Source organism: Micromesistius poutassou (genome assembly GCF_964030765.1).
Source record: "Micromesistius poutassou genome assembly, chromosome: 15".
Classification (NCBI taxonomy): Eukaryota; Metazoa; Chordata; class Actinopteri; order Gadiformes; family Gadidae; genus Micromesistius; species Micromesistius poutassou.
Window position 1 is genome coordinate 490,048 of NC_140285.1, and position 13,674 is coordinate 503,721.

At 52.2% G+C, this 13,674-nt stretch overlaps 1 protein-coding gene across 1 annotated transcript in view; it reads left to right on the top strand.

The window, feature by feature from the left end:
* Positions 1-13,674, top strand: part of dennd2c (DENN/MADD domain containing 2C) — a 28,064-nt gene that overhangs the window by 930 nt on the left and 13,460 nt on the right. Inside the window, 8 exon segments of the mRNA XM_084479619.1 lie at positions 3,427-4,278; positions 4,280-4,740; positions 7,198-7,313; positions 9,243-9,364; positions 10,120-10,290; positions 12,345-12,423; positions 13,276-13,317; positions 13,433-13,617. Coding sequence (XP_084335745.1) covers positions 3,667-4,278; positions 4,280-4,740; positions 7,198-7,313; positions 9,243-9,364; positions 10,120-10,290; positions 12,345-12,423; positions 13,276-13,317; positions 13,433-13,617 — 1,788 coding nt within the window. The 5' untranslated portion in view covers positions 3,427-3,666.

The window sequence follows — 13,674 nt, forward strand, 5'->3', positions numbered from 1 at the left end:
GGTCGCTTTAAAGTGGTCGCATTATGTCTTCTCCGGTTCCTCCGTCGGATGGCCTACAGTGGGGTGTGATTACGCCAATGTACAGCCGCTGTTGTGGCGCACCGCTCTCCCGACGCACCGTGGCTGCTGTGGCCAACACCTCGGCGACAAGTTCGGACTCGCAGCAATTCTTGAGTTGGGCGTTTGAAGGTGTAATTAGGGTTTAAATGAGCCCCGAGCCGATGACAGGGTAATGTATACGTTGCCTGGTTTCTACCCACGGTGACTCACGAAGTTTCACTGAAAAGGGTTGACGACCAGTTCTTGTGTCGCTGTCCGTTGTTGCGGGACATCCTAGAAGGTGCGGTGTGTTATCAGCGCGGTTTGTCATCCAGTGTGTTTACAAACCGCCCGCCTGTCAGCGCAAACTGACAGCTTGAAAGGGTGTGAAGGGACGGCACCAATAGCAGCGGTTATAACGCTGGTCGTGTTTCACGGTATTGGCGGTTTGGATATCGGCACCATAATTATGGACAGATCTGCTGATCCTCCTTCCTGCATCTCAGGAAAGGGAACGCATGACGGGCCTTCCGGAGTACTACGTAACCACACACACACGCACACGCACACGCACGCAAGTGGGTCAGTGGGGGAAGTACGTTGCAGGGTTTGTCAGTGAATGCGTTGATATTCGGACATTCCTCTAGTCTCCACCATACGTTACATTTAGGTCAGAACAAACAAAACACTACCGCCATTATCCCCGGGACTAGCTGGGCTGGGCTGCCTGTGGTTGTGGGTTCGAATCTCCGCCGTGCTCAAAGGCTCCCTTTTAGCTAAATGCTTTCAGCCGTTTCCGACGTCACCTGCAACGTGGCCAAGAGATGGGGGGGGGGGGGGGGAGAGAGAGAGAGAGAGAGAGAGAGAGAGAGAGAGAGAGAGAGAGAGAGAGAGAGAGAGAGAGAGAGAGAGAGAGAGAGAGAGAGAGAGAGAGAGAGAGAGAGAGAGAGAGAGAGAGAATCCATGGAAGGAGCTGGGTTGTTTGTCTCCCAGCCAGAAGGTTGTGGGATCATACCCCAACATCTGCCCGTCACAGACCCCCTCAGTGACTGGTATGGGTGTTGACGACGTGACGAAGGGGGCAGTATATCCTACACATTGTGTTCAACTACAAGGGACCAAGCAGTCTTCCCCCCCCCCCAGCCGTAAGGTTATGGGTTCAAACCCCAACGCATGTCTCTCGTCTCGACACCCCTTGAGCAAAACTTAAGAGTGGGTCAATGTGGTGTTGACGTTATTCATGGGGTCATGCATTCTCCACGTTGTCACGTTGTCAACGACATGACTCGTGAAACATGACCACAAGTGTCTGTGCGCCCCATGTTGACGTTCAGGGTTGTTGTCAGGCTTGTTGTCAAGGTTACTGGTTACTGGGCGTGACTGGTGGCGACTGGTTCAAACCTCGACTGGTTTGGACCAGTCACACCACGCCACACACTTCCGCCTCACTTTTCCATACACCGGTCGTGGTGGGGATGTTTGGTCAATAAAGTGTGTTGTCCTTTGTGGACGGGTCTAGCGGTGGACCAGCGGTAAACACGCGGGCTTCCCCTAAACATCATCACGTCAAGACGGTTCCGACTTTAGCCTGACCTCAGGTCTGAACGCTGCGTGGAAAGAGCGCTTTTATTTTTGGATTGCCCAGAACACGCACACATATTTGTCTGTGAAGCCAAAAGGGAAATTGAGTTTAATCAATTATTTATATTTTTAGGGGAACAATCTTCTGTGTTCCCCATCTGTGTTCCGTGTTACACACACACACACACACACACACACACACACACACACACACACACACACACACACACACACACACACACACACACACACACACACACACACACACACACACACACACACACACACACACACACACACACACACACAGTGTGTGTTCCATGTACACAAACATCTTCTGGTGGCTGTCTTTTTCACTGCTGTGTGTAGCTAGCCGTGTAGCTTAGCAGCGTTGCGGGGGATTTCCCCCTCTGTCTGGAGAGGACGCAATGATTAAACAACATGTCCCTGTCGGTGTTACACTCATGTTAGCGGGACGAACTTTGACCTGTACATTCCACTTTGCTCTCTGTCCTGCTTAGAACTACAGATCACTGCTGCTTAGACCTACAGATCCCTGCTTAGAACTACAGATCACTTCTTAGAACGACATATCACTGCTTAGACCTACATATCACTGCTTAGACCTACAGATCACTGCTTAGACCTACAGATCACTGCTTAGACCTACAGATCACTGCTTAGACCTACATATCACTGCTTAGACCTACAGATCACTGCTTAGACCTACAGATCACTGCTTAGACCTACAGATCACTGCTTAGTCCTACAGATCACTGCTTAGACCTACAGATCAATGCTTAGACCTACATATCACTGCTTAGACCTACATATCACTGCTTAGACCTACATATCACTGCTTAGTCCTACAGATCACTGCTTAGACCTACAGATCACTGCTTAGAACGACATACCAGTGCTTATAGTGGTGTGTTTGTCTGTTTTGGTCTGATGTGAAGTTTGAAGGAGGAACATTTTTAGTTTCACTCACCTTGTTAGAGAGACTCTAAACGTTTCCATGTGATTTAACTTGTGTGCTATATTTCAATGTTCTAGGTTTAAATATACTAATGTGTGTGTGTGTGTGTGTGTGTGTCTGATATATATATATATCCGCACTCAACTCCTAGCCGAGGCAGCGTTTTGATAATGAAATGTGTACTCTTGGGATCTTGGGAAACCCCCATTTTGCAGCAGGACCCCCTTCTTGTCCGTGTTTAAATGAGTGTTTAGAGACGCTCCCTCTGAGGCTCAGGTAACGGCGAGGTGAGGCGGCGCCGGTAGAGCGCTGGACTTGGATCGACCGATATATATCGGCCGGCCGATATTATCGGCCGATATTTGCGTTTTTTACGTGCATCGGCATCGATTTTTTTTTTGCAGATTAAAAAAAAATTAAAAAATATAAAAAATTCCCAGCCTGTTTTCCAGACAGTTCAATAAAGGTTCCTTTTTTAAATTGAGACTTGTAACGTTTGTTATCATCGTTGTGTCATTTCTGTGATGTAAACTGAGGGAGCAAAAGCAGCATCGGCTCCAAATATCGCCTCAAGAAAACCGGTGCCGGCGTATCGGTCATCGGCTAAGGCTGGTGAAAAAAAAAATCGGTATCGGTATCGGCTCTAAAAAAAATCCATATCGCTCGATCGCTACTCTAAGAAGAACGCCCTCCCCTCCGTCAGGACGAGGCCCGACGACGCGCGTCTCCCCGGGTGCTGCTGCCGCTCGTTCCTCTACTGCTGCGTGTGATTGATGGGAACTCTTTGTGTGTGTGTGTGTGTGTGTGTCTTACCCTTCCCTTTACAGGCTGTTTGTGAAAGGAGCAGGCGGGAAGTGAGCAACGTGTGCTAGTCTGTTCAGCGGCGGAGACCCGCCCAGCTCAGGGAGGAAGACCTGCGTCGTCGCTCTCAGCACAATCAACGCTCCATCAACCACCACACCGTCTGGATCGACCAATAAGGGAACAGGGAATAAGGGAGTGGGCGGGGGCAGGGCGCCCCTCCACCGGCGTTTGATTGGCTCGAGCCCCGGGAGTTCAACCGATGGATGAGTGATGAGGATGAGCTGGCGGTCGGCCCCCTGCACAGCGCGCTGGCCCAGGGGCCCGAGCAGGTGAGGAGAGGGGGCGGCAGGGTGGCGGCCATGCAGAAACAGGCCAGCCCCGCCTGGCAGCCCCACGGGAGGGGCCCCCCCGCCGAGCAAGGCTCCAACATCCGGCAGAAGATCTCCCAGTGGGAGGGCCGCAGTCAGCCCGCCGCCGTCGGCAAGCCCCGCCCCCCAGCCTTCATCAGAGCTCTGTCCCCAGACCTCCTCGGTCGTGGAGGTGGTGGTGGTGGTGGGGTTGTTGGTGGTGGTGGTGGTGGGGTTGGTGGTGGTGGTGTTGGGGACGATGCCCTTCGAGACCCGCCGCGGAAAGCAACCCTTTGCAAATCCAAAAGCCTGGCCTTGGATTTCCGGGAAACCCAAGAGCCGACGGGACTCAAACCGGTCGGGCAGAGGTGGGAACCCCTCCAGAGAGACACCCCGGGAATATCCGCCAGGAGGTCGGAACCCTTCCAGAGGGACACCCCGGGAATATCCGCCTCCGTCGCGGACAAGAGGCCGTCACTCCCCCCAGCTCTCCCCCAGTCGTCCCCCGGGGGGGTCCCCGACGCCACGCCCCCCCTCAGGTCAACAAGCCGCCGCCGTCCCGGCCAAAGACTTCCGGTACGCCCCCGGCCGGCCGGCCCCGCAGCACGAGCGACCCCCCGCGGACGCGGACGACCCCGACGACCCCGACGACAACAACATGCCCGCGGGGAACTTCTACACCAGCCGGGGGTTCTGGCGGAGGCTGGAGGGGAACAAGCTGCTCTGGGAGAAGGGCCTGGCACCCCCGGAGACCCCCCAGCCGCCCCCCAAACCCCTGAGGACGTTCCAGTACCTTGAAGGCAGGGGCGGGGCCGTGTGGCCGGGCCAGGGCCAGGGGGAGGGGGAGGAGGGGGGGGAGGGGGGGGGCAGGTGGGCCAGGACGGTCTCGGACTCCAGGGGGGGCAGGGTTATAGCCCGCCCGCCCGACTTCCCCCCCCCGCCCTGCCCCGTTGACAGAACCAACGGGCTTTCACGGTACAACAAGAACAGGTGAGTGGATCCGCGTTAGCACACAGGACGTTTGGCAGACGCTGTCGTCCAGAGAGGCGTACAATCAGTACGTCAGAGAAACGACAATATATCTCTGTCGGTACGGTAAGGATGGTCATAGAACCAAGTGCCGAGCACTAACCATCGCTAGGTTAACCCGTTCCCCCGTATGCAACACAGAGAGCTAGGATAAGATGCTACACGATGCTAAGTACTGATTTTAAGTGCAAGGATGTACAACATATAATAAGTGTGTACATTCAGTGCCAGGACGTACAACAGACAATAAGTGCATAAGAGGGGTCGGGGGGGGGGGGGGGGGGGAGGCTATATTGAGTCTACAACAAGAACAGGTGAGCGGATCACCTTCTCGTCTCTCGGCAGATGAACCGGAGCTTGTATACTCTCTTGCTTGCTGGTTGCGTAGCACTTCATGAGAAGGCCGTTCACTTTCCAACGCAGCGCAGCGTTCCAGACGCTACGCTGCGTCTAGAGATGAATGCGGTCAGTCTGACCTGCGCAGACAATCTGCTCAGCTGTGCAGTACACAGGACACAGGACACCTGGGATAGAACCAGGGAACAGGGGTTCAACTGCAGAGAGAACCAGGGAACAAGGGTTCAACTGCAGAGAGAACCAGGGAACAAGGGTTCTAGTGCAGAGAGAACCAGGGAACAAGGGTTCTAGTGCAGAGAGAACCAGGGAACAGGGGTTCAACTGCAGAGAGAACCAGGGAACAAGGGTTCTAGTGCAGAGAGAACCAGGGAACAAGGGTTCTAGTGCAGAGAGAACTAGGGAACAAGGGTTCTAGTGCAGATAGACTAGGGAACAGGGATAGAACTAGGGAACAAGGGTTCTAGTGCAGATAGAACTAGGGAACAGGGATAGGACTAGGGAACAAGGGTTCTAGTGCAGATAGAACTAGGGAACAGGGATAGAACTAGGGAACAAGGGTTCTAGTGCAGATAGAACTAGGGAACAGGGATAGAACTAGGGAACGAGGGTTCTAGTGCAGAGAGACTAGGGAACCGGGATAGAACCAGGGGTTGAAGGGGAGATGGAACCGTTAGTGTCTGGATGTTGGCTGGGTTCCAGGTGTGATGTCATCTTGGGTGGCCTAGTTCCTCCTCTCTATGGGCTGAGCGTTGGCTTTCTGCAGCCCAGTAACACCAGTTAACTCTTCAGTGTCTCCACTCTGGAACCAAGACGCCCCATTGACCAGAGCCCTCACTCTCGATCGATGGTGTGATCATTTAGTCTTTAAAATCTCAACACTAATAGCAAGAACCATCACAGGTTACCAGGAGTCCAAAAGGATGTGTTATCTGACAAGCAGCAGCCAAGAAAAGCAAAAACTATTTATTTTATAAGGATCCATGAACCAAATATCTGAATAAAACTGCAATATTAAGCAGCATATGTTTGTTATTTGTACTTGAGGAAGGACATGAATCATTAATCGATTAGCCAAATTAGATTTGCTGCATTTTCTGACAATTGATTCATGGATGAATCGACTCAGCCCTAACTTTACGTCCCTTTGGGCAAAAGCGACAGTGGAAGAAGTTATAGTCATAATGGAGGTTATATTCAGACGTAATAAGATCTCTTCTCTTCTCTATTCTTAATACTGGTTAAACTGAGAAAAGCCTTTAGTGCGTTATCGGAATCATCATCCTATTGTGTCAAATAGATTAACATTGATTTGACTAATGGTTTCAACTTCAAATGGGGACAGATTTAACTAGCCATGCTGGCCCCTCTTCCTCACCTCCTCTGTCTCACCTCCTCTGCCTCACCTCCTCTTCCTCACCTCCTCTGTCTCACCTCCTCTTCCTCACCTCCTCTGCCTCACCTCCTCTTCCTCACCTCCTCTGTCTCACCTCCTCTTCCTCACCTCCTCTTCCTCACCTCCTCTTCCTCACCTCCTCTTTCTCACCTCCTCTGCCTCACCTCCTCTTCCTCACCTCCTCTTCCTCACCTCTTCCTCACCTCCTCTTCCTCACCTCCTCTGCCTCACCTCCTCTTCCTCACCTCCTCTTCCTCACCTCTTCCTCACCTCCTCTTCCTCACCTCCTCTGTCCTCACCTCCTCTTCCTCACCTCCTCTTCCTCACCTCCTCTTCCTCACCTCCTCTTCCTCACCTCCTCTTCCTCACCACCTCTTCCTCACCACCTCTTCCTCACCTCCTCTTCCTCACCTCCTCTGCCTCACCTCCTCCTCACCTCCTCTTCCTCACCACCTCTTCCTCACCTCCTCTTCCTCACCTCCTCTGCCTCACCTCCTCTTCCTCACCTCTTCCTCACCTCCTCTTCCTCACCTCCTCTTCCTCACCTCCTCTGTCTCACCTCCTCTGCCTCACCTCCTCTGCCTCACCTCCTCTTCCTCACCTCCTCTTCCTCACCTCCTCTTCCTCACCTCCTCTTCCTCACCTCCTCTTCCTCACCACCTCTGCAGGAAGTCCTTTGAGTATGAGGACGCGTCGCACATGACTGTGAAGCAAGGCATGCTGGGAGACGAGGAGGGCCTCTACCACGCCTACTCGGACGACAACATCTACGAAGACATCGTCTGTAGGTCCCTGAACGTAGAGAGACCACAGACAGGTCTTATAGAAGAGGACCACAGACAGGTCTTATAGAAGAGGACCACAGACAGGTCTTATAGAAGACGACCACAGACAGGTCTTATAGAAGACGACCACAGACAGGTCTTATAGAAGAGGACCACAGACAGGTCTTATAGAAGACGACCACAGACAGGTCTTATAGAAGAGGACCACAGACAGGTCTTATAGAAGACGACCACAGACAGGTCTTATAGTAGATGACCACAGACAGGTCTTATAGAAGACGACCACAGACAGGTCTTATAGAAGAGGACCACAGACAGGTCTTATAGAAGACGACCACAGACAGGTCTTATAGAAGAGGACCACAGACAGGTCTTATAGAAGAGGACCACAGACAGGTCTTATAGAAGAGGACCACAGACAGGTCTTATAGTTGATGACCACAGACAGGTCTTATAGTTGATGACCACAGACAGGTCTTATAGTTGATGATCACAGACAGGTCTTATAGTTGATGACCACAGACAGGTCTTATATAAGATGACCACAGACAGGTCTTATAGTTGATGACCACAGACAGGTCTTATAGAAGAGGACCACAGACAGGTCTTATAGTTGATGACCACAGACAAGTCTTATATAAGATGACCACAGACAGGTCTTATAGTTGATGACCACAGACAAGTCTTATATAAGATGACCACAGACAGGTCTTATAGTTGATGACCACAGACAGGTCTTATAGAAGAGGACCACAGACAGGTCTTATAGAAGAGGACCACAGACAGGTCTTATAGAAGACGACCACAGACAGGTCTTATAGTTGATGACCACAGACAGGTCTTATAGAAGAGGACCACAGACAGGTCTTATAGTTGATGACCACAGACAGGTCTTATATAAGATGACCACAGACAGGTCTTATATAAGATGACCACAGACAGGTCTTATATAAGATGACCACAGACAGGTCTTATAGAAGATGACCACAGACAGGTCTTATAGTTGATGACCACAGACAGGTCTTATAGTTGATGACCACAGACAGGTCTTATAGAAGACGACCACAGACAGGTCTTATAGAAGACGACCACAGACAGGTCTTATAGAAGACGACCACAGACAGGTCTTATAGAAGAGGACCACAGACAGGTCTTATAGTTGATGACCACAGACAGGTCTTATAGTTGATGACCACAGACAGGTCTTATAGAAGACGACCACAGACAGGTCTTATAGAAGACGACCACAGACAGGTCTTATAGAAGACGACCACAGACAGGTCTTATAGAAGAGGACCACAGACAGGTCTTATAGTTGATGACCACAGACAGGTCTTATAGTTGATGACCACAGACAGGTCTTATAGTTGATGACCACAGACAGGTCTAGTCTCGTGGTAGATGACTGAGCAGAGCTCCATCCATAATGTTTTATTGACTCCTGAGACTCCACCGGGTCTGCTTCAGAATCAATGCAGTGCATTACCGCTGAACAGACCTTTCAATGTCTGGGCTAATGGCTGCTAATGGCATCGGCCGTTCCTGCCATAGTACTCGTTCAGTGCTCTGACATGCAGTTTTGGGAATCCTTTTTCAATCCTGTATTGACGATACCGTGCAAAAATCTGAATATGATTACATAAGTAGTCTGCCGTTCACTTTAGAATAAAATAGTTGCTTTGTATGGCTTCATTTTCATTCCTGGAAACACTTAGTTCTACGGGGTCAGCCTAAAGGGAGGCGATCCAGTTGGAACCCGTCTTGTCTACATCTTTGTCTCCGTCGTCATCTTGTTGCCTATTGGCTGCTGACCCCGGGGGGGGGCGGGGTTCTCTCTGAGTGCTCCAACGTGTTTCATGTGATACTGCACCACAGCTGTTACCCTGACCTCTGACCTCTGACCTCCCCCCCCCCCCGCCCCGCCCCAGGTGAGGGCCCCAGGGAGAGCCCCTACGAGGACGTCAAGCTGTCCCCCATGTGCCTCCCCCTGGGTAGGGCCCGGCCCCGACCCTCCACCCTCTCCCAGAGGGACCACCACCAGGGGCCCAAGGTATGGGAGGAGTAGGGGGGGGGGTGTGGGTGGTGTGCTGGGGGCTACGTCCTCTCAAAGACGTGACGGGGGGTGGTGGAGGCCTCGGTACGAGAGGAGATGTACTACATATAATGGAGAGAAGAAGAACTGTTATAGACCGTTATAGATGAATAAGGTCAAACGTCTGTGGGGAATAACGCGGGGTTTCTGAATGATCGTACATAACAAACTCTGTAGGTGGCGGAGAAGTAAAAGCCGCGTCACGTTTTGAACTACACACTTTTGTCTGTGCCGTTAAAGTAGTAAACGATTATTAATGCTACTTGAACGGCACCGAAAATCCAAAAAGCCAGTCGCAACTAGATGGAAAAAGTGTGTAGTTCAAAACGTGACGCAGCTTTTACTTACTTACTTTACTTTCGCCACCTGCAGAGTTTGTTATGTACGATCGTTCAAAAAAAAACCCATGTTACCAGGAGAGACGTTATCTGCAACCCGTGGACTGGGTGTTGCAGTTTCTTGGGACCAATTCCAGGTGTACTTTGGACGGTGTACTTTGGATACACCATCCAAAGTACTTTGGATGTCCCCGCCCATACCTGCCCGGGGCCTCGAGTAAAAGTGTCTGCAGATCAATGATCGATCATAGTGATGTAATAACCTATCTCCTGGTAATGAACGTGGACCAGGCTTAGAGTTCCCCCCCTTCAGGGCGGTTAGTCGTGAGTCGTGACGCAAGACTAATTCAAAGCCAACCGGTTTGGACCCGTTAGGCGTCCTCCAAGCCCCACGCCCCGCGGAACCACCCAGCCCGGCCGGACAGGAAGGGGCCCCAGCGGACCCTGCCCCCCAGCGTCTCCGCGCTGCTGGACACCCCCAAACCGGCCGGCCCCCGGCGCTCTGCCACCCAGAGGGTACCCCGGCAGCCCCCGACCCAGGCTCAGGTAAGACCCTCGAGACCCCCCCCCAGGACCCTTTAGCCCCCCAACCCTTTAGACCCCCAACCCTCTAGCCCTGGCTCTGGCTCTAAAACCCTGTACACCAAGTATTTAACCTGTACTTAACCTGTACTTAACCTGTACTTAACCTGTACTGGGTCTAAACCAGTTGAACCTGGGTATAAACCCCCTAGTCCCGGGTCTAAAGACCTCTAGACCTAGACCCTCAACTCTTTGGACCTGGGTCTAAATCTCTTGGACCTGGGTCTCCACCCTCTACACCTGGACTAAACCCTTTACACCTGGACTAAACCCTGTAGACCTGGACTAAGCCCTGTAGACCTGGACTCAACCCTGTAGACCTGGACTAAACCCTCTACACCTGGACTAAACCCTCTAGACCTGGACTAAACCCTCTAGACCTGGACTAAACCCTCTAGACCTGGACTAAACCCTCTAGACCTGGACTAAACCCTCTAGACCTGGACTAAACCCTGTAGACCTGGACTAAACCCTGTAGACCTGGACTAAACCCTTTACACCTGGACTAAACCCTCTAGACCTGGACTAAACCCTCTAGACCTGGACTAAACCCTGTAGACCTGGACTAAACCCTGTAGACCTGGACTAAACCCTGTAGACCTGGACTAAACCCTGTAGACCTGGACTAAACTCTCTACACCTGGACTAAACCCTCTACACCTGGACTAAACTCTCTACACCTGGACTAAACCCTCTAGACCTGGACTAAACCCTGTAGACCTGGACTAAACCCTGTAGACCTGGACTAAACCCTCTAGACCTGGACTACAGGTACCTGGACCTAAGCCACACCTGTCCTTCCTGTGGAAGAGTCCATCTGTAGGGCAGCTCTGCTTTTCAAGAATATCTAATAATATATAATATAATATATATCTGCCCGGCCTATATATGGAATCGTCTGCTCTCAGAGGGTATGGGAGAGGAGGGGGGAGGAGGGGGGGGGGGCGTGTCCCGATGACAACAGGAAGTGGCGGCAACATGCAGGGGCAGGATAATAGACAGAGTGAGAGTGAGGAGGATGTCATTTTTTTTGAACGAGAGTTGAGTTGAAATGCTGGCGGAGTCCTCCAACATGGGGAGGGAGACGGGGAGCTCTGGACGCAAGGTAGAGTTCCTGGGGGGGGGGGGGGGGGGCGGGCGATGGGCTTTGAATACGGTGGTGTGTTTTAAAAGTAATGACCCGTCATCACCACCACCACCACCCGTAGTGGCTTTGAGGTGACCTTTCAAATAGTGTCTCGGTTCGGTTCGTTTGACGATAGACAGTAGAAGCCTCTCGGAGAACACATTGCAGGGAGAGCGCTTTCCTAGAAACGGCACTGGGGTTAATCCCCATTTGAGGACGATCAGGCAGAAAGTAGAGGCACGCGGATGGTGTGGTGACTGGTGTGCCCAGACCTGCTTTTGCCCGGGCAACCCGGGTCTTTGTTTCAGCTTCCTGTTCGGTGCACATCTGTGGTGTACGTCTACTTCCTGTCTCGTGCCGAGAGGTAGTCGTTCTAGTCACATGACCAACGTTCCTCAAACAGCCTCCTCTGGAGGAGGACTACCACAGCAGGGATGCTGGACTGAGATGCTGGAGACACACCTCAGTGTCACTTACTGAGCCAGGGGGGGGGTCTTGACCCGAGAGGGCTGTGTGTGTGTGTGTGTGTGTGTGTGTGTGTGTGTGTGTGTGTGTGTGTGTGTGTGTGTGTGTGTGTGTGTGTGTGTGTGTGTGTGTGTGTGTGTGTGTGTGTGTGTGTGTGTGTGCGTGAGACACTATATCTCAGTGTGTGTGTCTGAATGTGTGAGACCATGTCTCAGTGTGTGTCTGTGTGTGTGAGACCATGTCTCAGTGTGTGTGTGTGTGTGAGACCATGTCTCAGTGTGTGTGTGTGTGTGAGACCATGTCTCAGTGTGTGTGTGTGTGTGAGAGAGAGAGACCATGTCTCAGTGTGTGTGTGTGTGTGTGTGAGAGAGAGAGACTGTGTCTCAGTGTGTGGTGTGTGGTGACTGATCCGTTCTCTGTGACGCAGTACATCAGCAAGATCGAGACCATCTTTGACGCCAAGCGAGGGAGGAAGAGGGTGAAGAACCAGGGAAACGCTGTGCGAGGTAACACACACACACACACACACACACACACACACACACACACACACACACACACACACACACACACACACACACACACACACACACACACACACAGAAACAGCCACACACACACGCGCCACACACTAATTTGGGGCTCATGGTGGACATGCTCTTGGCCAGCTGCCAATCAACCACCATCCTCAGGCTGGTCAACAATGGATCAACTGTGTTTGATTGTAACTACTCTCTCTCTCTCCGTCTCTCTCTCTCTCTCTCTCTCTACCCCTCTCTCTCCGTCTCTCTCTCTCTCACTCTCTCTCTCTCTCTACCCGTCTCTCCGTCTCTCTCTCTCTCTCTCTCTCTCTCTCTCTACCCCTCTCTCCATCTCTCTCTCTCTCTCTACCCCTCTCTCCATCTCTCTCTCTCTCTCTGCCTCTCTCTCCGTCTCTCTCTCTCTCTCTCTGCCTCTCTCTCCATCTCTCTCTCTCTACCCCTTTCTCGGTGTCTCTCTCTCTCTCTCTCTCTGTCTTTCTCTCTCTCTTTGCTGTCTCTCTCTCTTTGCTGTCTCTCTCTCTTTGCTGTCTCTCTCTCTTGCTGTCTTTCTCGCTGTCTCTGTCTTTCTGTCTCTGTTTCTCTCTCTCTCTCTCTCTCTCTCTCTCTCTCTGTCTCTGTCTCTGTCTCTGTCTCTCTCTCTGTCTCTCTGTCTCTGTCACTCTCTCTGTCTCTGTCACTCTCTCTGTCTCTGTCACTCTCTCTCTCTCTGTCTCTCTCGCTGTCTCTGTCCCCCTCTCTTTATCTTGCTGTCTCTTTCTCTGTCTCTCTCTCTCTCTCTCTCTCTCTCTCTCTCTCTCTCTCTCTGTCTCTCTCCAGAGGAGACCAGTGGAACCGAGAGTGACCCTGAAGACTCTAGAGGTACCGCACTAATAGAGCCGCTCTAATTGACACCAGGTCAAAGGTCAAAGGTCATCGATGCGCTGTGTACCCCAGTCCCCTGACCCCGGGGGCTGTTGGCTTGTTGTGGCTCCAGACTCCAGGCGGACGGTGTACGTCCAGTCCACGCTGCGCCGCCGGCCCGGGTACCGCACCCTGGAGCGGGATCTCATCCAGCACCAGCAGCAGCAGCTCTTCCAGATCTTCGTGGTGGTGTCGCTCAGAAAGGGCTCCTCCGGAAACACCTACTCCCCCGAGATCACTCAGCAGTTCCCCAAGATGGTACCGCACGCGCGCCCGCTCGGACACACGCACACGCACACGCACACGCACACATGC